This window comes from Podarcis pityusensis, assembly GCF_964106645.2.
Source record: "Podarcis pityusensis genome assembly, chromosome: 9".
Taxonomy (NCBI): domain Eukaryota; kingdom Metazoa; phylum Chordata; class Lepidosauria; order Squamata; family Lacertidae; genus Podarcis; species Podarcis pityusensis.
This window is the reverse complement of record NC_138034.1, coordinates 17,005,167-17,030,642: the sequence shown is the minus strand read 5'-3', so window position 1 is coordinate 17,030,642 and position 25,476 is coordinate 17,005,167. Positions and strand designations below refer to the sequence as shown.

Sequence of the window (25,476 nt, the reverse complement as noted above, 5' to 3'; positions counted from 1 at the left end):
GCAGAGGGGCGGGCGCGGCTCTTTCGCAGACACGCCGGCCAATGGGGAGGCGCGGCGGCCGGGGTTGGGCGGAGCCGTCGGGGGGCGCAACGCCGGGCCGGGCCGGAGTGGCAAGCGGGTCGGCCCATCGGCACGGCGTCGGCGGCCGCGAGCGCGGAGACTGCGAGCCAATGGGGTGTGGGCGTGGGCGGGGCGAGAGGGCGGGGCCTCTTGCCTTCGGGGAGAGCCGCACGGAGTAGCGAGTGAGGAGGAGGCCGGTCGGACCGCCCGCTCGGGGCAGCGCGTGTGCCGGCGCTGCACAAAAATGCACTCGGATGCCGCCGCTGTCAGTAAGTAGCGGGGAGGTTTCGCTCGGTGAGGGGGCCGAGGGGGGGGTTGCTAGGCGACGTCTGAGCGACGGTTGCGTGAGGGGAATGTTCTCACGGGGGGTGGGGCGGGCGCGTTTAAAGGCTGAGGGGAAAAGGGAAGGGAATCTTAACGGGTGGCGGCGGGTGGGGGGGAAATACGGGTAGGGGGGAGGAAATGGCTGTGACGCAGTTCGTTCTTCCGGACGGCGATTGTTCTCGGCGCCCGGTGGTCTCCCCTCAGCCGCTCCGACCGAAAGAGAGGAGGAAGAGGAGCGGAGGGGCCTGCTTCTTGGGGGGCCCCGTTGTGAAAGGGGGCAGAAGGAGCAAGCGCCCCCTCCCCCACCCCTCCTCTCCCCTTCTCTTTATCCCGCGTTGCATTGTGGGAGTTGGAGTCCTCGCCTCCCGGCCTGTGCGCTGCACGGCGCGAGCTGCGCACTACAACTCCCAGAGCCAAGCGCACTGCCAACGGTCTTTCTCCTCTCTCTCCTTGTCCACCCCCTTCTTTCCTCCTCCGCTCACCCCTCTTTTTGGGTCAGTGGGTTGCAGCCTGAGAGCGACCCAGAACTCTCTGGCCTGGGGGAAAGAGTAGGTAGGTTGGCCAGGGGGGCGTGGATTCTGTCCTGGTGGGTCGTGCATGCTTCGGGAATAGGGGGCTGGGGCTTGGAGGGATATGTGTGTGTGTACCTGCTCCCTTGGGGAAGAAATAAGCGGTATTGGAGGAGCAGAAGGGCCAGTCCCATGCATCCCGATGACATTTTGCTCTTTAACTTGCCCAAACGTCTCTATTTCTCCAGTGTTTTGCCTGCGCTGGGCAAAGTTCCCTCTTGACAGATTGTCATTGTCTGCATTCTGGAGAAGTCGTGGGGGTGGCGGTGAAGCAGCCCTTGGCCCTCTTCCTAGACATGTTGTTTTGGAAGGCGGTTCTGTTAAAGCCACTAACTCCCTTCAAGTAAATTTGTTCTTGCAGTTGATCTGCGCAATTTACATTGCTGCAAAGTATTGTTTCCCAGAGACAAATAATTTATCTGTCTCTTTAACAATTGATTGCTTCTGTAGATTGTTATAGACCAGTTTTTCTTTCTTTCTGTTTTTCCTTATTTTTTGAGTTTTTCTTTCAAGTCTCCTGTCGCTGTATCCCCTACATGATCCAACACAGTAATATCCCAGTCTTAAAATATTTCTCACAGGTCTTCAGGAGAACGCCCATCCCCAAAATCACTAAGGCAAACAAAGGCATCCAGTCAAAGCAGATTTAGCTGGCATAATGTTCAGGCACAGTTGAATTTTGTGTAAAGGTTAAATTATATGAATGATTTTTGGAACCTAAACTCTTTCTTTCCAAAGGTAATGTGGAACATAACAGTCTTGCTGGAGAGGCTTGTTGTCTTCCTGCAGTTTTTTTCCTACTCTTTGGTAGTAAGGCAGTTAATAAATACTCGAGTCCATAATGCATCTTGCTGCTTATATGAAATTGAAACTAAATTTCCTTTAAAATCTGCTGTATGATGAAAGCTTTAGTTTAAATTAGGGTACTTAAAAGCAAAAATAAAGCAAGCTTTTCAAAATGCATTTCCAAGATCTCTTCTGGTTGCTGAGGAATAGCTTTGTAAAAAGCTTTTGTGATGCCCTCCATTATTTTTATACATTTAAAAGTGTTACACATTTTCAGTATTCCCACATGCTTTTCAGAACTGTACAGCAGTTAAGCCAAAATTATAAATAACATAGAAGCATAGTCATAGTCAATCTCCTATGCCTTCTGGCAGAAGTGGAAGAAGCCACCTCAGGTTTTTGTTTTAACAGCTACTGAAGCTACATATTTAGCAGAACAAGCAAAATATTTTTAGGCTGGACAGTGTCCATGGGCAAGAAAACCATAATTCTTCAGTGCCCTTTTTGCTAACTCAGTCATTTTAAAAGCTTAACAGTTTTACACTACAGTCTTGTACATATCTACTAAGAGGCAAATCTCATTGAGTTCAGTGAGGATCACCCCACATATAAATTGGGGCACCGTCCTATGTACATGGAAGTACAGTCATACCTCGGGTTAAATACTCTTTGAGTTGAGCGCGTTTGAGTTGCACTCCGCGGCAACCCGGAAGTAACGGAGTGCGTTACTTCCGGGTTTCACCGCTTGCGAATGTGCAGATGCTCAAAATGATGTCATGCGCAGAAGCGGCGAAAAGTGACGCGCGTGTGCGCAGACGTGCCGTCACTAGAGACATTTACCTCTAGATGCGAATGGAGCCCCGGAACGGATCCCGTTCGTATCTAGAGGTACCACTGTATATGTAAGCCTAGTTGAATTCACTAGAAATTGCTTCTGAGTAAACATGCTTAGGAATATTATAAACCAAAGAACTGTAATCGCTGGCCTAGCAAGAGGATTTGGTGTCAGTGTTTTCTCTAAAGCATCTTCCTCTTCTGATATTTTAGAAGCCTTTAATTTAGTTTTACTTAAAATATGAACAAAAACGTTTTTTGTAAAGCAACTCTTAAACTATACTTTCAGACTTATCACTCAGTGATTTTTTCAGATAGAGATACTAAAATTTTCTGTTCTAGTGTTGCACATGCAGCGTTCAGGTTATGAAGTATCTTATTCACACTTTTCATTCATATTAGATATTCTTTGGCCCATGAAGTCTAAATTGCTGAATTTCTCAGAAATAAAATTCTCTTTCACCCCTTTTTTTCACTGTTGAAATACGTGCCTGATTGTGTCTGAGGTAGGAGAGGTTGAAGGACTTTGAAATATTCCAATTTCTAGTACAGACAGCTGATTCTGAAGCTCATGTGATAGTGTTAATCATTCCTCATTCTTTCTGTGAATACTCAGATATGTATTTGTATAATTTCACTGTTTTATGTAAAACTAGAGCCCTTGTCTTTATGTTGAACTAGATCCTTTGTCCTCAAAACCCCTGCTCAGCAATAAGGGGAGTATTTGGATATGTGGAAATGGTTGTGAGGGAAATTTTATACATGAAGCACATGGCTCTGACCAAATCAGTCTTGAAACAAGTACAGTCAAACCTTGGTTGTCGAACGTATTCCGTTCCGGAAGACCGTTCAACTTCCGAAACATTTGACAACAGAGACGCGGCTTCCGATTGGTTGCAAGAGCTTCTTACACTCAAGGGGAAGCCATGTCAGACATTCCGGTTCCTCAAACGTTCAAAAACCGGAGCATTTACTTCCGGGTTTTTGGCATTCGGGAGCCGAAATGTACGATAACAGAGGTGTTCGGGAACCAAGGTTTGACTGTATCACAAACTTTTATCTGGAAGAAGGGGAGCAACATTGTACTGTAGTCTAAAATAAAGCACTTTTTGGAGAGTAAGTTCTATTGAAGTTAGAGGCGCTTAGTTTCAAGTAAACATATATATTCTCTCAAGCGTTCATGCGATGAAGTAATTCCCATTGAACTTGGAGGAAATGGATTTTAAGTAAGCATATTTTGTATTAGGGGTTTGATCCTTAAGGTCCCACTGTAATCGAAATTTAGAACCCCATATATTTGGAAGGTTAGTAAAGAGAACTTTAACAAAATAGCAGCTATTGAATCAGTTTCTGTCACATTCAAGTAAACGTTCATTAAAAAAGAAAGCCTCACATGTATCCTTGTTTTCTATTGTATTGTAGTCTTTTAAATTTGAATTTTGAAAAACTGCAACTTGTGTCCAAAAATTCCATGCTCAGGAGGGCACTAGTGAAGTTTCTTGCCCCCTTTCTCCCCATTTAAGCCCCCTGTACCATAAAAGGTTTCTTGCAGGATTAGTAGTGTAGCATGCGGGGAGCAGGGCACAGGGGCACTTCCCCCAGGCGCAAAATTGTTAGGGGCACAGTATTGCAACACCCAGTCCTGCTTCAGTGCAGCTGCATGCTTCTGTTCCTGGGCTCCATTGAAAACGCATCTTGATGCGAACCAGGAAATGGCCTCTCCAGAAAACGGACTGGCTCTTCTCTTCTTATATATGCAACTGCAATCTCCTGGTTGGCACAGATGCTGTTCGGCAGTTGAATGTGCAAGCATACTCCACCCGTTTCCCTCCCACATCCCCTCGGCATGGCCCTGGGCACTAGCAACCCACGGTACGCCACTGTGCAGGAGTTAGAAGACCTGCAGGACAGCTCTCTGAAAATCAGGAAGAGACAGCTTGTGCAAGAGTCACACGCCATATTCCAGACCTTTCACGCCATATTGCAGACCTTTCCTAAAGGTATCCTAACATTCTGAGAGACTTTAAGGGGGCTTAGGGGTCTGCAGTGGGGAGCAAAGGGGAGGCAATGTCCTGAGTAGTCTTCCACTTATGTAACTTCTGGAAACACTCATGTGAGTTTTAAATATTGTAGTATGTACAAGTTTTTAATTTTAACAAACTTAAAATGAAAATGCATTTTATCTAATTTGATTTAATAATTTTTGAAATGACTGTACAGTAGAAGGAAATGCTTTCCCTTTCACATGTAAATCCCCGTCCCCGCTAAATTTGTTGGCCTCTGACTTACATTCTTCAATTCTGGAAGGTTATGTTCCTGCCCTTATAGGAATAGAGGCCACCATAGAGTTGATCCAGTTACCTAATATTTGCTGGAGTTTGTTATGATTTGATATGAGGCCAAACTGGAAGACTTGGCACAAGTGAGCTGTTAAGTAGATATAGCAAGCCTCATTGGGAATAACATGGTGGAAATAATTTGTATTAGTGCAATGCAATGGCTTTGAAATATTACTTCAGGTTTCATATTTAAAATGTCAGTCACTTCATGTGTTGAATCCCCAACTGTGGAACACGGGAGGAACATTATGAGCATCAGGAAGAGAATGGGAAACAGATTCTCTTTGCAGAAAGCTGAAGAAGTGTTTTAAGTTCATGTTTTTTTCTTCCGCTGTTTTGTGATATAAATAGTAGGCCTGACATGGTAAACTCTATCACATCATGTTGCTGCTGCTTTTATTATTTGTATTTATTAGTTGCTTTACTCATAGAAATAACTGAAAGCCATTTACAGATAATAGAAATATTAAACCAATTACAATAAACGCAATAAATAAAAACCTAAAAACCTCTAGAGATGTACTGATGGCTCTTAACTGTAATAAAATAGTTGCTTTTACATCTAAAAATTCTGTAAAATGAAAGCTTCAATTTAAAACTGACCATACAACTCAGCCTCTAAAATACTTCAATAAAAAAGAGCCAAAGGTTTATTTGAATAAAAGGGTTCTCACCACCCACTGGAACACGAATAGGGCTAGGCAGATCTCCCCTTCAGAGAGCATTCATAAGCTTTGGTGGCACATAGAAAATTCCTGTTTTCCCCTTTCACACCTCAGACAATGAAGATGGCTTAATACAAAAATGCTACAATCTAACCTGATCCTCCCAGTTAATCATTTGGTGGTTATATTTTTAATCAGTTAATGTTTCTGAAAGTTTTTAAAGGCAGCCCCTTGTGGGGACTCAATTGAAATGTTGTATAGATGCTTTGTTGCATGAATAACTTGAGCTTATTTTACAGTTGCATTCTACAACTTCCTTGTGAAGTTTCAGATTCTCGCATCTTGAAAATATCTGTTGTGCTTACTCCAGTTCTTAAATTAGGCAGTGTTGATTTTGAACTAAAATACGTCACCATGAAATCATAGAATCGTAGAATTCATAACTAACTTGGGTCCATTAATTTCATTGTGTCTACTCTGAGTAAAACTTAGTTGGATACAGCCCATTGTCTTAAAGAATGAGCACATCAAGGGGCTGCGAGGAACCGACTTATTTGAGAAACAATATGGTATAAAATTAGGAGTAATGCGTTGCTGTGTTTTGTTGGTCTGCCTTTAATAAAATAATGGGAGGGTTGTAGAAATCTCTTCCCAGCTGGAACAAAGCAATTCACAAGAGACAAAGATTGGGACATCAAACCAGCTGCTACATACAGGACACTTTCCCTCTGATTATGATGTTTCTTTGGTTCAAAGAATTACCCAGTGCCTAACAATGCACAACTCCTGGTATCTATGGATATGACCTGTATAAACTGTCCCTTTTTACTCATAGAGCCATACTAGGCTCAAGTTGTTCATGACGAAAAACACCACTGCTTCTATACATCAGGTTAGAACCTTATAGCATGTCTTTTGTGACATCAGCAATAATTTGATTGACCATTCTAACTCGGTTCTAACCTAAGTGTATATATGGGCTAGATGGGTGTTCAAATTCATATGGATACATAGCAAACCTTTTATTCCAGATATGTTTTGCAGAGCTAAGAATAACTTTATGCTCTTGAAGATGGAAAACTTTTCCCCATCACGTTCTACATTTTGTATGTTTTGAGAGTTGAAGCAAGCCAAGTGAAAGATTAATACCTTGGTTCTCGAATGTATTCTGTTCCAGAAGTCCGTTCGACTTCCAAAAACTTTCAAAAACCAAGGTGCGGCTTCCGATTGGCTGCAGGAGCTTCCTGCACTCAATTGGAACCTGTGTCAGACGTTTGGCTTCCAAAAAAACACTCACAAACTGGAACACTCACTTCCGGGTTTGCGGCATTTGGAAGCCAAAACGTATGAGTACCAAGGTGTTCAAGAACCAAGGTACAACTGTATAGGGTAATGTAATAGCTTTTTCGGGGGCTGTGGGGGGTGTGACATTATGTTCTAATGTAAAAAGTAATAATAATGATCTTACCAAAAGCTAATATTAAAATAAATTAGTTATACAATCCTATGAACAACCTACCTGCAAATAATTTAATTTGGAAGGCAGTGTGGCTGCTCTTAAGCAAGTCAGATTTTTTTCCTGCTGTAAGACATTCTGTAGTGCTGCTCTTCCATAAAGGACTATCATTGCCAGATGCATCACATTACTATAAAACTTTTAAGGTGATACCTTCTGATGACTTGCCTCTACACCAGGGGTCAGCAGACCTTTTCAGCAGGGGGCTGATCCCCTGTCCCTCAGACCTTGCGGGGGGGGGGGCGGCGGACTATATTTTGGGGAAAAAGATGAACGAATTCCTATGCCCCACAAATAACCCAGAGATGCATTTTAAATAAAAGCACACAGTCTGCTCATGTAAAAACACTAGGCAGGCCCCACAAATAACCCAGAGATGCATTTTAAATAAAAGGCACATTCTACTCATGTAGAAACATGCTGATTCCCAGACCGTCCGTGGGCCGGATTTAGAAGGCGATTGGGCCAGATCGGGGCCCCGGGCCTTAGTTTGCCTACCCATGCTCTACACATTCCTAGAGACATTTGTCACCACAACGTCAATTACCATATTTTTCGCCCCATAGGATGCACCGCCCTATAGGACGCACCTAGGTTTTTTTTGGGGGGGGGAAATAAAGGAAAAAAATGTTTTCCCCCCCCCCAGGCATGGGGCTGGCGCGGGGGAAGCCCGAGCTTCCCCCGACCCCAGCCCCCAGAACAGCCTGCTATCCGCAAGCCTAGGGAGCCGCGCCGGTCTTTGGAATGCAGGCAGCTCTGCGCAACCTTTGGGAGCCCGGCGTGGCTTGGCGTCGGGCTCCCAAGGATTGCGCAGAGCTTCCTGAAGCCTGGAGAGCGAGAGGGGTCGGTGTGCACCGACCCCTCTCGCTCTCCAGGCTTCAGCAAAAACCTGTATTTGCCCCATAGGACGCACACACATTTCCCCTTCATTTTTGGAAGGGAAAAAGTGCGTCCTATAGGGCGAAAAATACGGTACATTGAGGCAAATCTGTGCTGTGAATGGTTACAGTGATATTGCAGACAATGCTCATAGTAGTTTCGCTTGCCTTGGTTGGATCAATACGATGTTTTGGTTGCTGAAATTCATTCTGATTGTGCGGATAAAATATAACTGATACAGGATGGGGTATTAGTGTGTGAAATCAGTCAAGATCCAATGATCCCAAAGCATGCAGCTCCAGACGGTGGAGGTGACAGGCACCATCCGGGCACCCAGGCATCTTCACTTGGTCGCAAGTGCCGCTAGCCAGGTGCAAAATGCACCTGGTGAATTTTGAACACTGGTTTGAGATGTAGTATTACTCTTGCAGAAGGAGACAGGGGACTCAAATAACATTCAGGTATGTCATTTAATGGAATTCAAAAAAGCCATATATATATATACACACACTGTATTGTATGACAGGAGAAAGGCAGTTCAAAATTAAGACTTTTAGCTTTATCTGCAGTACTTTTGAAATGTGTTTATTAAGCATTCTAAAAGGTGACATAACCTTAATTAGAAAAAATGTTTTTATTTCTCTCTAGATTTTCAGCTGAACTCTCATCTATCAACACTGGCAAATATTCATAAGATTTACCACACTCTTAATAGGCTGGTAATCACTTGCATTTTTTAAATCTACTACTTATATAGTTTTGTCCGATTAGAAAATGTCCTGACATGATTTTCCAGAGCTGGCTGTACCTTTGTAAATAGACGTATGCCAAGTAGACATGCAAAAAATTATTGAAAATGATTTTTCAAACATCCATGCCTCTTAATTTTCTTCATGTATACTCAGCATTTGGAGATGAAGCCATGACAGCTTCTTGCTATAAACCCTAGGATTTTTTTCAACACAATGGAAAGACAAATTGCTGAAATTTGTACAAAGGACAAGGAATGAAGGGAGACTTTATTCAAAGCACATCTCCACAAGTAGGAAAGATGAAGCCTTCTCCCCACTCAGATTTCCTCCTGACCACATTGCTAGATGCACCATGGATTTTATTTCAGATGACCTTCACGTAATGGCTGCAGAATCTTGTGGCGTGCACATCCTCCCCTTTCCTCATGAGTAAGATGAGGTGTGTCTGTTTTATCTTCCCAGAGTAATTGTGCAGGTGAGGGGTAGCATGTGCCAAGATGATCGAGGCAGCATGCACATCTTAGTTGCACACTTGCTCCATTTGCTCATGTGGAAATAGATTGATTAGCCCCCAACCTTTGACCCAAGTCAACCTAAAACAGTGCTGCCGCAGCTTCTAAAACTTACTGAAAGCCTTCCCTTAAGCGACAGTCTTTGCAGAGGTGATGGACCGTTCAAAAGTGCTATCCTTTCTTAACTCAAGGTGGAGTTGTATATTCCCTTTGTGTCTTGTTTTTTGCACTGTTGTCTGTTTCCAGCAACTCCCCCTTTTCCTATTACAGTTATACCTTGGAGCTTCCTGCAGCCAACCAGAAGCTGCAATATGGTTTTGAAACCTTTTGGAAGTCGAACAGACTTCTGGAATGGATTCCGTTCGACTTCCAAGGTACGACTGTATTGCAGGCTCAGAAAGCTATGGCACTTTACAGTCTCATCTCTGATCCCTCATGTTTGCTTTAATTGCTTTTTAACACATGGTTACTGCAGCCATTCCCAGAGCTCATTCCTTCTAGATAGGGTTACTAGTGTCCAGATCCAAGTGCTGACTTACTATTGGCAAATGCTCACACTCAAACCCATTCTGCAGTGAAGCCCGGGGATGACATCCAATGTCACGTATGAGGATTTCCATAGTAGGAATTCTCCTTCCACCCTGCACCTCCTCAAATCCATTCCCATCCCTGAGAATCTTAAAATCTAAAATTTGCCATTGCGGTAAATTTAGAAAAAGATGGGAAATTGTAAGAAGAAATTGGATAGCTGGTGCTATTTGAAAATAGCTAAACTCCTAGTTAACTGCATTGATTTTAAATTTTACAGAATTTGACAGAAGACGTTGGTCAAGACGATCACCAAACAGGTTAGAGAGTTTTATACAAATTATACTGTGGTGTGTTTTAGGAATCTTAGGTAGAGGGGGAACCTTCCTGACTGTAGAAATTAACACCAACGAGGAAGGGGTGTTAACATTAAAAACGAGGGACAGTCAGTTAGCTTGTAAGATTCGCTAGGCTATGTAAGGATTCTGGTTCAAGAGTTGGCCATTCCTAGCAACCCCTTTTCCAAAAAAACCAATCTTTGGGGGGAAAGTTGCTTTGAAAACTGTTGTTGAATTTTAAAACGTGACATCTCAGAACAGCACCTTTTATAGTAGAAGGTGCTTGCACTACAGTGGAAGATTGTGGAAATTGCCTTAATGCCTGTATTTTATAGCATCAGTGTAGACAAATGGACTGTGTGAATGAGTGTTATGAGCATATTAAGCTGTATTGTACTAAGCCGGTCCATTGGTTTCCTTGGCTTGATAGTGTTTGGCAGTGGTTCTCCCAGTCACCTGGCAGAGATCTTGCACCTTCTTTATGCAGAGCATGTCACTGAACTATGCCCCTTCACTTAGATGGCGTATTATAATTTTAAAGTTAGGATCGAAAAGCCTTTCAGCCAAAGAGGTCAGTTAAGATTTTGCAAATTCACTCATGCATCAAAAAGCATTATGATTGCACCTTTAAGGCGCTCATTTTAACTTGTAAGTGATAAAGATGTTCTGTGGTGCTCTTGCAACTTGTGCTTGCTTACAGGTTAAGTTGTGTGTGCCCAAGCCTTTCCATGATTTTCCACTGTTTTGGAACAGAGGGAGGGAAACACAAGCTGAGGGCATTGCAGGGGCAAGGGCAACATAACTGTGTGCTGACCCTTCCTTTCCCTCTATACTTTTATTTATGTTGGAGGGGATGTTACGTGTTAATAATCAGTCAGGAGTTGGTAGATGCAGGATGTAGAGGTGATGCAAGGCTGGGGGCAGCTGGGAAAGTGTCTTACCTTCATGAAGCAACATTCAAGTTGGAAAGAGAAAGGAGGCAAGTCGCGTATTTCAGTAGGTTGCATAGGATTTGGTTTTTTAAAAATGGCAAATTTAAATCATTAGGAATGAATAAGAACACCACCTGCCTGGTGTTCTGATGATGCCTGAATATGGTTGCTTTGCTGATTCTACTTTTGGTTTGGACTTTGCGCCTGAAGATAAGATGCAGCTGCACAAATATACCAGTTTTATGAAAACTTGGTGTGTTTTGTATTTTAAATTCTAAATAGCACACATGCTGTTACCACACAACACCTCTTGTGGCTGTACAAGAGTAAGCTCTAGGAATACTCCTGGGTCTATTTCTCTTTTCCATTAGACACTGGTAGAAGTACAGACAAGGTGCCTGGGATTGGTAACCGACTAGATGAGGGCTAATAGAATGAAATACAGAAGATAGGGGTGCTTTAGATCAGTGGTCTGTGTGACTGAAGAAGTGTGGTTAAACCTGCCCCACATGGGCAGCTAACACCAGGAGCCCAGTTTGGAAGTGCTGTTGGAGCTGGCCCCTATTCTGAATCCCCAAGTGCCAACCCTTGTAGGCAGATGTGGTCTTGGCATATGTATCCTAGTAACATCCAGCACAGGCTACTGTAATTTGTTATATGTGGAAGTACCTTTGAAGATCCCTTGGAAACTTAAGGTAAATAAAAACTGAATAGCTAGATTGTGACCTACAAAAGCTATATCTTGCTGGTTGTAAGAGTTTCACAGACACCAGTGCAAAGTGCTGGTGGCACTCTTGTCCCAAACTATGCAGGATTTTATAGGTTACCTCAAGGCCTCATTGAACCTGCCTGTTCTCTGATATCTTTGGTTCCCCTCCTGCGGATTTGTAATGCATGGTGACTATAAACCAGGCCTTCTCAGTGGTGATGCCCAACTTTTGCAACATTGCTGTGTTCCTGCCCCATAGGTTTTAAAATTTGATTTACCTGTGCTTTTTAATTTCCAGTCTGTTTATCTCTTGCCGTATTGAAAGAGTTGAGAATTTAGCGTGCTTTGAGCTTTGTTGCTGTTCTGCTTATCGTGTGATAATTTATTGTTTTAAAGTTTGTGTTTTCATTGTGTCTGTTGCCTCATATGCTTTTTCAGTAGGCTCTGCATCTGTTTGAACCCTTGTCTTGCTTTCCTAAATTATTCCACAGGAAGTCTCAGGTCGTGCAGTTCATCAGACTGCTTTAGCAAAGTGATGCCTCCAAGAAAAAAGAGGCGACCTGCAGCTGGAGATGACCTATCAGCTAAAAAAAGTAGACATGATGGGTACGTAATCTTACTTGGATTATTTGATTCAGGAGTCATTACTTTTGTATGGACAGTAGGTCAGGAGGTGTGGACTTGTATTTAACTCAACTCTGGTTTACTAAGCGGAGGTAGTAGGTTTTATTTTATTTTAGTATGCCTATTTTCTTTGAGGCATGATATTGTAATAACTCGATGGGGAGACAGTTCTTTCTCTCAAAGGAAACTATTTAGGAGGAAGCATTTTTAAGGATTCAATTTGTAGATTTGACACACATTTCATTATTATGGAAAATGATAGTGTCCTATGGAATGCAAATATGACGGCTAGATTTTGAATTTGCATACGAGTCCGATTATTTTCTTTCCGCTTCACCCCTGTCCCTGTTTCGTGAAAAGTTACAGTCCACTGAAATTATATAGGCCAGAATAAAAACATAGGCTCCATTTAGATGCAACAACAAACCATAGTTTGGTTTTGAGCATGATAGTTTCTAAATGTGAAAAGCTGTGACTTGTACGTATCAGCTATCAGTCTAGGATAATCCTGCATGTGTTCCCTTATATCGCCAACGAGAGACTTGGAAGTTGAAAACTCATGAGGGGTTTGGAATATCTTTGGAGGTGAGAGTGGGGTTAAATCAGTTCCACTTACGCCCTTCCTCCTTCAACAAACATGTCAAGTGTTAGGGCTTTAAGTTCTGATATAGGCATCCATATATGTTCTGTAGGAATGTTCTGTTTAGTTGTAGATTATTTTGTGATTCTTTTAATTGCCTCAAAGTTCTGAAAATTAGTGGATTAGATAGGAGGGAGAGGCCAGCTTGGTAATACATTCTTATATAAATCTATATATATTATAGAATTTATATATTACGTTATTTACCTCTTCCCCTGCACTAGAATGTACAGAAAATATGATTCTACTAGAATAAAGACGGAAGATGACATGTTCTCGAGCAAGAGGTGCTTAGAATGGTTCTATGAATATGCAGGTTAGCGAATATATATATTGCTTATTGCTGGTTGCCCAGATAATGTTGAAACTTCAAGAAAAATATTCAATATCAACTCCAATTTGAATATAAAGATGCTTTGTAACAAAAAAATGTAGATTATTAAAAGCATCTATTAAAATAGTTCAGATGCACTCAGCCTCCTGAAAGAATAAAGAAGTTAGTGAACACATATTTTCAATGCCGATGCAACTAGAATGCTGGCTTTAAATTGTATATAGTTTTTAAAAATACATTTGCTTGCTGCATTAAAGAGGTTAATCACAGGATATACAAGGCTTCAAATTTGAAGTCAAATTTAAGTTGCCTGGTTAACCTTTGGCTAGCTGATTTTCTGTTAATGAATGTAAATCTGCAAAGTTGAAAGGATAGGGCTTGATTTTGATTGATGCACTACTTGCTAGGAGACAGCCTTTCAAATAAGCATACATACATATACATGCATGCATACGTAGAACAGTATTTGAACCGTCACATACTTGTGGCACTGCAATGTCTCCAACCCTATATATATGGTCTATTAAAAAATTGCAGTTCTGTGATTACAAATGGAAGTAACACAATCTCATTTGCTTATAGGAACAGATGATATTGTGGGTCCTGAAGGAATGGAGAAATTCTGTGAGGACATTGGGGTTGAACCAGAAAATGTACGTTCAGATTTATTACAGATGGCAGAGAGCTTGCTTGCTTTCAGATAATGAGAAGGGAGGAAGCATAGTCCTTGTAATGCAGGATTTGGGTTTTTCATTCATTCGTTTACTCACTCAGGTTATTTCCAGACCGTGAGCAACTTATGCATTGCAACTATCTCAAATGTTACAGTAAAGAGAAGGGTTGTGTTCCTGTTAGAAGAGGCAACTTTCCAGAAGCTTTTCTTTCTTTGTCCAGCTGACCGTTCATTGTATTCTTATTTGGTTTTGAATATAAAATGTTTTTGCCTTGTTTTGTTTGAAAATAAATCTCCAAAAAGTTGAGACCAATGGCAAAAATAGTCGTGGCTTAACAAATGACACAAATTTAGACAATAAGGATTAGACAACATTCTGCACCCAGGAACTTTCTATCTGGCTCCCAGTATAGTCTCGATTCCCTAGACCTGCCCTTACTTTGCAGCTCAGCCTTCTGCCTGTGGGACAGGTTAAGTGTTCAAGCCCTTCTTCCTCTTCCAAATAGCAACAGAGGCCTAGGACAGAGCAGCTATTATTCTACACCTCATTCTGAAACACAGGAGGAACGTTCTTTCACTCCTTCCTTCGGGGAGTTTAGCAGTGAAACCTTTGAGATGCTTGGATCATTCTCCCCTTCTTTGCGGCTTGGTTGCTCCTTCCCACATGTCTAAATTTTGCAAGTGGAAGTGCCAGAACTGTTTGCTTGCTGGCCTTTATTCCACAGAAAATATAGCAATTGTACAACATTTAGCTGCTGCCGAATGTTGTACCGCAGGGGCTTTTCTTTGCTTCAGGTGTCATTCTTCCTTTGCACATTCACATATTTGCTATCTTAAAAGGAGTTAGATATTGGATCACTTTCGTTTTTCTTGGATGGGCGAGCTGGGTGGGGGTAGGAGCTGAGTAGAGCTTATAAGAGCATCGCCTTTGGTATAGATAAAGCAGGTGGCACCTTTGGCCTAGTACAAGTCGCTGGGGTTGGCGATAAGGGTGAATTACAATTCAGGAAATTGTAATATAAGTTTTGTGTTTTGTTTTTCAACCAGGTAGTTATGCTTGTTTTAGCCTGGAAGCTGGATGCTCAAAACATGGGTTACTTTACGTTGCAAGAATGGTTAAAAGGAATGACATCCCTGCAGTAAGTATTTCATCAGCAAATGCGAAATAAATTTAGCAGTGGTGCATTGTCATTTTGTGAACTTTAACTTCACCCTGCGCAGAAATAGAAATTGTTCTGTCTTATAATCCAGCAATTCTCCATATGCCTTTGGGGCCTCTTAAATTATACTTATATATGTCTTAAATGGTTTCAAATGTTCGTAGCTGCTTTACTGAATGCCTATGAACTGTATGTGAAAGAAGCATCATCGTTCTTGGTTACAGACTGATTTACCTGCTATAATACAGACTATATTTTTGCTATAACTGTATTGCTTTTTTTTTTTTTTGAAAGGCAGTTTATAAATTCAAAGATAAAGTACGATTGGGTTCAGGGCCAGAAAATAGCTTGATGGTTAGCAGTGCGGAATTTAAATTGGTATTTTATTTTTATTTTTACAGATGTGATACAACAGAGAAGCTAAGAAATTCTTTGGATTATTTGAGATCTTTATTAAATGAGCCTACAAATTTTAAACTTATTTACAGATATGCATTTGACTTTGCACGTGTGAGTAGCTTGGAGTTCACATTCTGATCACCCCATTTTTATGAATTCTTGTATGGTTTCTTTCATGGAGAGACGTTTATATTCCTGTGTTAATGATTTCCACTAGGCCTGTCAAGTTTCCTTCAGAGTGCAAAATTCCATTTGTATTTTTACAGTTTTATATTAATCTGCCATGTTACTCATTTGAATCATTTCCAAATCGGTGTTACTGCTCTTGGCTCTTGTGTTAATTTTTATGGGTTCCCAGTTTGATGCCTAAGCATATTTGCTTTCTTTCTAGAGCTCTTAGTTCTGAAATCTTCATTTTTTCAGAGTAGCAGACCACCCAAACCCATCACAAATCTCCCTTGCCTGGTTTTCTACAGGAATACAGTGGTGCCCCGCAAGACGAATGCCTCGCAAGACGGAAAACCCGCTAGACGAAAGGGTTTTCCGTTTTGGAGGTGCTTCGCAAAACGAATTTCCTATGTGCTTGCTTCGCAAGACGAAAATGTCTTGCGAGTTCCTGCGGGGTTTTTTTCCTCCCCCCCCCCCTTTTCCCCAAGCCGCTAAACCGCTTATCAGCTGATGGCTAAGCCGCTTATCAGCTGATCTTTAAGCCGCTTAACAGCTGATGCTAAGCCGCTTATCAGCTGATCTTTAAGCCGCTTATCAGCTGATCTTTAAGCCGCTTAACAGCTGATGCTAAGCCGCTTATCAGCTGATCGTTAAGCTGCTTATCAGCTGATCTTTAAGCCGGCTAAGACGCTAATACTGTAGCGCTAAGCCGCTAAACCTCTAATGGGCTTGCTTCGCAAGACGAAAAAACCCGCAAGAACGAACAGACTCGCGGAACGGATTCTTTTCGTCTTGCGAGGCACCACTGTAATACAGCTGGTCAAGAGTCATTCCTGCAGTCTGTTTCCTTCTTAACTACCACATTGGCCCAATCCATTTCACAGTCCAAAAATGAGAACCAGTGGACTCAAACTATTTCCACAATCCAGACCTTTGCCACTGCTAGAGGGCATCTGGACCATTGACTAAACTGTCTTGAAGCTGACAGGGTTGGAGTCCCAACATATTGACCCTTCTTAAGCTCCCAGACACCGAGAAATGCCAAGCACAGGTTGAGTAATTGCTCTCACCAGCTGAACTTTGCAGGAGAGGAAAAGGAATGTACCATTATGCAGTGGACATTACTCCAAAATAATAACTCATCAAAGGTGAATACATTGTTTAATTGGCTATCCTGGTTAGGAAGTTGATGCTCTGATTTGCAGACAGAATGGATGTATGCATTAGATGCTGACAACAGCTCCCCAGGAGGTATGGCTTCACTGTGTATTTTAAACAAGCAAAAAGCAAGAGGGAACCAAATGAAGATAATTGAAATATAGTTACATTTTGTAAAGCATAAACTGACATGGTTTCTAGTTCAAATGAAGAACATTGTACATAAACCTAGCTTACTTTTTTCTCTCTCTTTGACAGGAAAAGGACCAGCGAAGTCTAGATATAAACACTGCCAAGTGTATGTTAGGACTTCTCTTAGGAAAAACATGGCCTCTCTTTCCAGTATTTCATCAGTTCCTAGAGGTACAAGTAGAAACATCTTTTTATGTTTTATACTGCTTTTAAAAGATGCTGTACCAAGTTAAAACTGGGAATTAGCAGATAGTTGAACAGTTTTACTACCCGAGTTGAATATTTGAATTGTTTTGCTAGTAAACTTACAGGCAAATTTTGTGTGTGTGTGTGTGTGTGTGTGTGTGTGTGTAATTTTTGATACAACTGAAGTTGTAATCAACTTTGAGTTTGAGTCAGCCTCTGTTGCCCTTCTTTAATATATGGGCAAGAGTGACTAACCTTGCAGGGTAAGGATGACTGATGGTGTACACAAACTGCTTTGGACATCTAGTATTGTATGTGACTTTTCCGAAGTATGATGTAAATTATTAAGGTGTCTTTTCCCGAAATCAAGCAAAAGCTCACGAGCACACATTTCATTTTTAGCACTACAAAATAAATAGACGTGTGTCGTGCATAGTCTTTGAAAGTGACAAAGCTTTTTTTTTAGCAAATAATGTTTTCTGATATTTGATTTTTGAGGAGCGTTATTCCTGACACCACATTACAGCTATGGTACTTAGGTTCCAGTGTATTAATCTTGCTTGTTATACTCTTAAAATGGGCTTTCGTAACATCCTTGAGTGCCGGCCGTTTCATCCAAAAGGCATTTTGAATCTCTGAAGTGACCACAAAGCCAAACAATATACAGTAGTTGAAAAGTCAGGCATTTCCGATTTCAGTAACTGTTCCTCTTTTTTTAATCAGCAATCTAAATACAAGGTCATCAACAAGGACCAATGGTGCAATGTTCTGGAGTTCAGCCGAACCATTAATCTTGACCTCAGCAATTATGATGAAGATGGAGCATGTACGTATTTGCACGAAAAGCTACAATCTATTGTACCATATCTTACTATCCAGAAGCTGTTCATTCCAGACTTTTCTTTTTCTGTGTAAAAGGTTTGTTTTTTATTTGTGGCTTTTCTTTCTTGCAGGGCCAGTGTTGCTGGATGAATTTGTGGAGTGGTATAAAGAGAAACAAATGACATAGGAATTTTAACTATGCACAGCCGCTCAAGAGTCCCTGTTACTACAGTTATGTCGACCATTAGCCATAAACTGCTATTTGTATAAAAGCGCATGCTGCTTTTCCTGCACTGCATCCCGTTTTTGGGGACCTTTTGGTGTTTTGCTGTTTAAGAGGCCAGCTCTGCTTGCTGTGTAGCATTGTTCTCTTCGAAGGCTGCTTTGCATTTTTGTATCTACACTACAGATGGTGAACTTAACCAGCATCCTCACTGTGATTTATGTGTATATTGCTGTCTAAATTTTGTATATGTGTATAAAAAAAGCTTCACCTAGGAGTTACTCCAGAAGTGTATTGTAAAAATAATTTTGTGGCATATTTCTAGTTGCATTAAATAACCATGTAACTTAATTTTTAATTTTAATTTGGTCTCGGACGTAACATTTCAGGAAAAAAGTGATTGTTGAGACTGTTACCACGTGGAACTATTGCCAGTTAGCGACAAGATGCCAATTTTGGAGAGGATATCCTGCAGTATGATTTCTTCACATGCAGATGCCCAACTTCAGTTTTGTTTAGTAAGCAAGTATTGGCTGTCTTTTTATTGAAAACCTGTTAAAAGTGTAATAGCTTGACTAGAGTTGTACGTGCCACAAGGATTTCCACTTGGTGATACTGCTGACGTCCTAATATTCATACTCCTGTAGTTCGCAAATAGGTACAGATTAAATCTGATTAAAAAAAGGGTTTTAGACTTGTAAAATGGCATATTTCTTTATTTCAGTTTTGCTGTTCTAGTGTTTTGACTGTATTGATGATGAAAGCAAAATGAAGCCTCTTGTAAAATTTAACATAGATTTGTGGGTGAGTTTCAAGGTCTGGAATCTCTTGTTAAATCTGAACCGAAAAGCCTTGCAAACATGGGAATCTAAAGAAGGCAATGGCATCTTTTATTCCAGGGATTGGATTTCCTAGCAGAATGCCTGTTGCAGGCAATGGGCTCACTAATCACCAGCATTGTCACTCATTTGGGACCACTCTTATCTGTATGTACATGAAAGTTCAAGCCATTGCTTGCTTGAGGAAGCCAAATTAATGTGCTAAGAAATGTCTTTTCATGTTATCTCTGCCTCAGCCTTCATTATAAAGTTTAATACTGAATTTTTGACAAAGGTTACTTAGTGGGTAGCAGACTGCGGAAATACTTCCAAAAATCCAATGGTGAATGTTAAATTAATGGACAGAGTGCTAAAAATGGAGTTTGCAATAAAACATTAGCAGGCTTTCTTTTTGTTGTTAGAGGAAGTTAAACCACAAGTAAACGTGTTGTTTTGAACTCAGCCTAAATGTAAAATCAGTGCAAATTCCTTTATTTTATCATTAAATTGCTTAAATTATTGGTTAGCAGCAACCTTTTAGGACTGGGTACTTGTAAATCAGTGTTTCATTGAATTCAGCCTCTTTAGATCCCAGTCCAGTATAATTCTGCACTGAAGAGGGTGCTGAATTTTATCTGTTTCCAGTGATATCACAACATGGAATATTATGACCCTTAACCTTTGGGAGGGCAGAAGGTGGAGGTCTACCACCAGAATAGTGAGGTTGAAAAGTCTCAGTGTGTACAGCTCTCTGTATCCCTGCTGTGATGGTTGTATTAGAATTTAGACGTTTGAAAGCTATTCACGAAATCAGCCATTATGGATATAAATAAAATACTGTGTTAGTAAAATCTTACCCTTTTGTTTAACTTGTTCTATTGAAAACAAATACAAAAAAGTAATGGATCCTATCGTTGCTTGCTTGTATAAAACATGCAGTGTTATCTACAGGTTGCGATATTTCCACAAGGCAGCACTGAGTAGTCAAGTTGCTTATTAAATCATGTTGGTTTTTAAAAAAATGTGCTACATGTATTACAATTGGCATAGCCATAAAGAAAAGCTTGTGAAGCTCTCAAAGGAAGGTGTGGGGGAATGCAGGCTTTATTGCAAGCCATTTTGCTGAGATGCCGTGATCCAGCCATTTGTGCGATCTAGTTTAAAGATAAAAAGTATTATAAATAAGGTCCATAAAAGTATCAGATAACGGGCTTTTGGGACAGAGTCTCACTTTAAATTTTTATGCTTGGATATGACTACTAGAGTACAAAACAAAAGCATCTCATCAAATTGTGAAGAGACCATGCCGTAAAATCTGTCTTTTCTTTACAGTTGAAACAGCAAATGGGAATAGATGGGTTCTGGATTCTGAAGTTACTGGTGCAACATGTACAGGCATTGGGTGGATTAAAATTTATTGCCTCCAAACAATCAGTTGTGCTACAAGTCACAAGCCAGGATTCAAGGTACATGTGCAAAGCATTTCTCTCTCTCTGTGAAGTAGTACTAGGTTGCAGTCTCTTCTTTCCACCCCCATTATTATCGCAAGCGCTTCCTGTCTCGCATAATGTTGCGATGTGCAGGGGTGCATATAATTTTATATGCCAGACCCAGGTCAGTGAGCTGCTTTTGTATCTTATACTCTGCTATAAATATCCCAAGAAGAAAAAGTGAGAACTGGCCCTTGAATTTTGCAGTGAAAGGCAGGCTCTGAAACAGGGTTGGGTCAACCTTTTGCCGTCCCAGATATTGCTGCAATGCGGCTGCCATCATCCCCTGGTCGCTTGCTTTGCATGCTAGAGCTGATGGGAGTCCAGCAACTTCTGGAGTGGCACAGGTTAACCTGTAGCCCTAAATGTAGCTAACCATCAATTTAGAACAAAAACTTTCTTACTGATATACGTAACCAGATTTGAGGAAAATGAAAAGCAAGATCCATTGCTCATAGCCCAGTTTATGATTAAATGTACTGACATAGTCATTTAACAGATTTTCATATGTCTGCTTCTTGGATGGCTTTAAATGGCACACAGCCTTCTATCATGTGACAGTATTGACTTCTTTCTCCAACAGAAAAGTGAGCTCTGTTGGAGCTTAAAACTTTTCCATGTTGCTTGTGTAACATTTTTCACGTAAACAGCAGCTTTCAGACAAGCTGTTCATTTTTCATAAGCTTAAATCATTGAAATTCCTAAGTAGTATGTTTGGTATGCTTTCTTTTTTTTAAGAGTGGCTGTTCCATTGTCTGCAGAAAATGTCCCTGCCTTTTCTACAAAAATCATTCTGGCAAGATGTTGTATGTGCATTATTCTGATGTAAGTTAAAAATGATTGATGTAAGTTGTGTTTTTTTTTAAAAGACCTAGTATGTAAACTAATACATGAGTGGGAAACTGGTCCAAGGTGAAATTGGACTCCAGATGCTGTCAGATAGGATCCTTATGTAATACCAAAGATGTAACTTGTTGGCACACATGACTGACTTTAAGAATTAAAATAAATAAATAAAATTCTTGGGCAATACTGTACCACATACCAGTATAATTTTCCTTTTTTTGCCAAATAGATTGAATACTGAATATGGAATTTGGTCCTTGTAATCTGAAGTGATTTTGATTAGTGTAGTGCAAATCCATTTCTTCTTTTGTAACTTAAAGGAAACAAAACTGGGAAAGTGTTGCCTATTAGAATCTACAATAGTATAAATGCATCATAAAAACATACACTGTGTATGTAATTTTAATCAGTACACATCTGTCTCTCAAGTAGCAGGTGCATTGTGTTGCATAACTAATTTATACCTTTTTAAAGTATCTATATACAGATTTTTAAAAAAGTAATCTGTAAGTATCTGTATTCTAGTTACTGAGCATTGGTGGGGGGTTTCCTCTCTCCCCCTTTAGAGGTACTAGAATGTCATTAACTTACTAGGATTTCTCTTCCCTGAATCATGAATCAAACAGTGCTTAAATACTCTGAAGTTGAACTGTAAGGATCTGCTTTACGCCCGGGCTAATTACAACTGCTAATACCTCTTGAAAGCCTTAGACTTTGTCATTTCATATAGTTGTGTAAATGCATAGAGTCCACCGACTGGAATGGGGGGGGGGGAATGGTGGTGTTACAATTCTTTTTGTGACACACTGTTTTGGCAGAGACAGAAGTTTACCTGACGACACTGACAGCTTTTTATGTCTTAGCCATTTCCATATTGAAAACTTGAGGTGTGCTTATTTAAAAGTCCTGTGGCTCAAATTGACTGAAGTACTGTTATACTACCTAACCTGAGTTTGGTACTCTGCAATTTTTGTGTAAAACCAACATCCCACATATAAAACAATATTTGTGTTTTTTTGTTTCAAAAGTTGATTTTTGTGGCTACCCGCACTTTTGACTGTATGTGCAAAAAGCGTATAATTTTATACAGGTGGACAGTATTTAGTATTTATACAACATATAAGAACAAACAAATCTTGTGACCGACAAAGCTCTGACCACAGTCCCACTACAACTTATTGTCTGTTCTTGCCTTGGGGCAATTAGTTGATCATCTAAGTAAACTACAATATGTTGCTATGTTTCAACGTTTGTAAAGTCACAAATTGCACAGGTCTGTTTAGTGTTTGCAGTCTTTTGCACAAACATTCAGCAATCCTTAAAATCTATCAACTAGGCCAGGGGTCAGCAACTGTTTTCAGCAGGGGCCAGTCCACCGTCCCTCAGACCATGTGGTGGGCCAGATTATATTTTGAATTTTTTTTCCTATGCCCCACAAATAACCCAGAGTTGCATTTTAAATAAAAGGACACATTCTACTCATGTAAAAACACACTGATTCCCAGACCATCTGCAGGCCAGATTTAGAAGGCGATTGGGCCTTAGGTTGCCTATCCCTGAACTAGACCACTATTATTATTTTGTATAGTTGGTGGGAAAGATATGTAAGAATGGCTTGTCGAAGACCACCCAAAGTGTGTGTGGCTTATACACAGCTTCTATAATAACCAACTTAGGATGTATGAGGCTAGATTTTTGAAACCATTTCAAATGGACTATCCCATATAGTTTTATTTTGAAATAAAAGTTTACAAAGGTGTACAGGAGAACATCTCTTAGCAATTGTTAGATGTCCAAACTGCTCCTCAATGCAGAGGTACAGTTTGTATACAGCTCATCAAAATCAAAGGCATAAAAGGATTAGAAAAGTCCTGTCCTAAAAAAACAACAACAGCCACACACAGAAAGCAGCACAGCAAGTTAAAAACCAATAATAACACTTTCATTTTGTATAAAGTAACTTTTTAGTAAAAAAATGTGCAAATAAATAGCAACAGCACCACAGTGAAAAAATACATTCGCAGAGATTGTTTAGGAGTGTTCAATTAAAAACCCTTTTAAAGTTTATTGCTACTATTTGGGTTTTCCTTTAGGACCATGCTGTCCAAATTTAGTTTTGGCACATTGTAGCACTTGCAGGTTGACTGGCTTAACAATAAGATCAACAGTTTTAAGCAGACTGGTATCCTGTGAAGGGATGCTCTGAGCCAAATGCCTGTTATAAATGAGCTTTCTTCATTGTTCCCGCAGTGCATTTTTAAAAATGTCTCTTACATAGATGTTGGACCTTTCATTCCCCCTTATCCCCCAATGGCAGATGCTGAAAAGTTGTGGCAGCATCCAGAGTAGCACCTGATGCTCTCTGAAGGGCTGCCATGGGAAATAAACACTAGCGAAGGCCCTGTGTGTTCCAAAGTACTTCAGATGCATGCATGGGCTTCTTTGGATTCAAGCCAGAACAACTGTTGCCTTCCAAATATTGTCAGTCCTAAAATTCTATTAAAAGGAAGACATTTCACTGACTTTAATCTGTTGATACTATGTTTGCTTTTGTTAATATTTAAAGTAAGACCTTTGCCTTTCATGTTACAGTTCCTGCTATTTTGTAGTCAAAGTAGCCTAAACTATGCTGTTAGGAGGCTATCTACTGCCAGAATCAAAATGAACAATTGCCTGGCTGCTTGACTCATTCAACTCTGATAAAATGCATCAAAACTCTAGCATATGATTAGTATACAAATTATCCTGCGAATTTTGATGGCACCATTCAGCTGCCTGAGGGTTTTTGCTTTTAACCCCATTCATCCAGGGCATGAAGAGGCTGAAGCTGTACTAATATTTACCGCTTATGTAACACATGTCATGTGTTCAAAGCATTTCACGTGCCTTATGTCACTGCTGTGAGTCCTGAGATAATGTAAATCAGTATTGTTATCCCTGTATAGGGCTAATATATAAATAGCAAGTTAAAAGAGGAATTAAAAGGAATAATTTAAAGTTCAAAAGTAACAAAGTAACTAATATAAACACAATTGTTTCTGCCAAAGCAGCTAATGGGTTAACAGGAGCTGTGATAATTTTGGTTTAGTAGTTTTAATACGCCATTTCATAATGACATTTAAATATATCCAACCCGTACCAATGAAGTGCTACACTGAATTAACTGTATTTTCTATGTATGCACTATGAAGTGATTGGTCACAGGATAACAAATTTGCATTGGAATTAGTTGTAGAAGATAGTTATAGAATAGCCCCAATCATATTTCTCTGTACAGCTTTGAATGCTGTTCACGCAGATAAATGTATCACCATTTTCTTTCTCTACAGAATGTGCAAGTCAGGTTTGCACTTATACCCTGCCAACATGAGGGTTTATTTTTTTAAAATCTCCCAATTAGTCTCCGAACTGCCTTCCAATTTTTTTCTCGTTTAAAAAGCAGTTTAAGCTAAAAAAATTTACAGTATCTCAAGAATGTTATTTTTCTCTGTGGGAAAATAAGCTGCTTGTTACGATTGCTAAAAGCAGGCTTTAAAAATAATTTATAATATTCAAATAAAATGCAGAACCTATGAAGACAGCAGAAGGAAGCCAATACATTGATGGCGCCCTGTACTTCAAAATATTTCATAACTGTTCCTGAATTTTGTTCCTGTAGAGCCTCTCCTTTCTTATAAATATTTTGCACAGAGACAACCCACAGGAGGGGCTAAAAAGGGAGATCAAATGTACTCAATACCCTGAAGCACCCGAAATCTTTTTAAAAACTAATCTCGTTTGTGATATTTGCCCAGATGAAATGCCAACCTATTTATACGGAAACTTGCGCTGTTGGTGAGGAGTCTCTGCATAATCCTAAAGGAATCAAAGCACCACAGTTCAGACGTGTTTCCCCCCACAAATACTGCTCAGCATATTCTGTTGAGGCATACAGTGGTGCCTCGCAAGACGAAATTAATTCGTTCTGCGAGTTTTTCTGTCTTGCGAAGCACGATTTTAA

General features: G+C 40.4%; 1 protein-coding gene across 3 annotated transcripts; it reads left to right on the top strand.

The window, feature by feature from the left end:
• Positions 1-172: 172 nt before the first annotated feature.
• DCUN1D4 (defective in cullin neddylation 1 domain containing 4) lies at positions 173-25,378 on the top strand. Of its 3 annotated transcripts, XR_013990155.1 has the most exons (12): positions 173-329; positions 8,621-8,691; positions 10,045-10,084; positions 12,235-12,349; positions 13,232-13,323; positions 13,924-13,994; positions 15,062-15,153; positions 15,576-15,684; positions 17,158-17,262; positions 18,001-18,103; positions 18,231-18,840; positions 20,473-25,378. XR_013990155.1 is itself a non-coding variant. In XM_081020160.1 (11 exons), exons 1-11 carry the CDS (start codon positions 305-307, stop codon positions 18,284-18,286), a joined length of 879 nt encoding a protein of 292 aa, XP_080876286.1. In that variant the 5' UTR covers positions 173-304; the 3' UTR covers positions 18,287-25,378. The 3 variants fall into 3 exon arrangements, 2 of the variants coding, with proteins under 2 accessions (XP_080876286.1, XP_080876287.1); XM_081020160.1 differs by having other exon boundaries at positions 18,231-25,378; XM_081020161.1 differs by lacking the exon at positions 173-329 and adding an exon at positions 815-936 and having other exon boundaries at positions 18,231-25,378.
• The last annotated feature ends 98 nt before the right edge of the window (positions 25,379-25,476 follow it).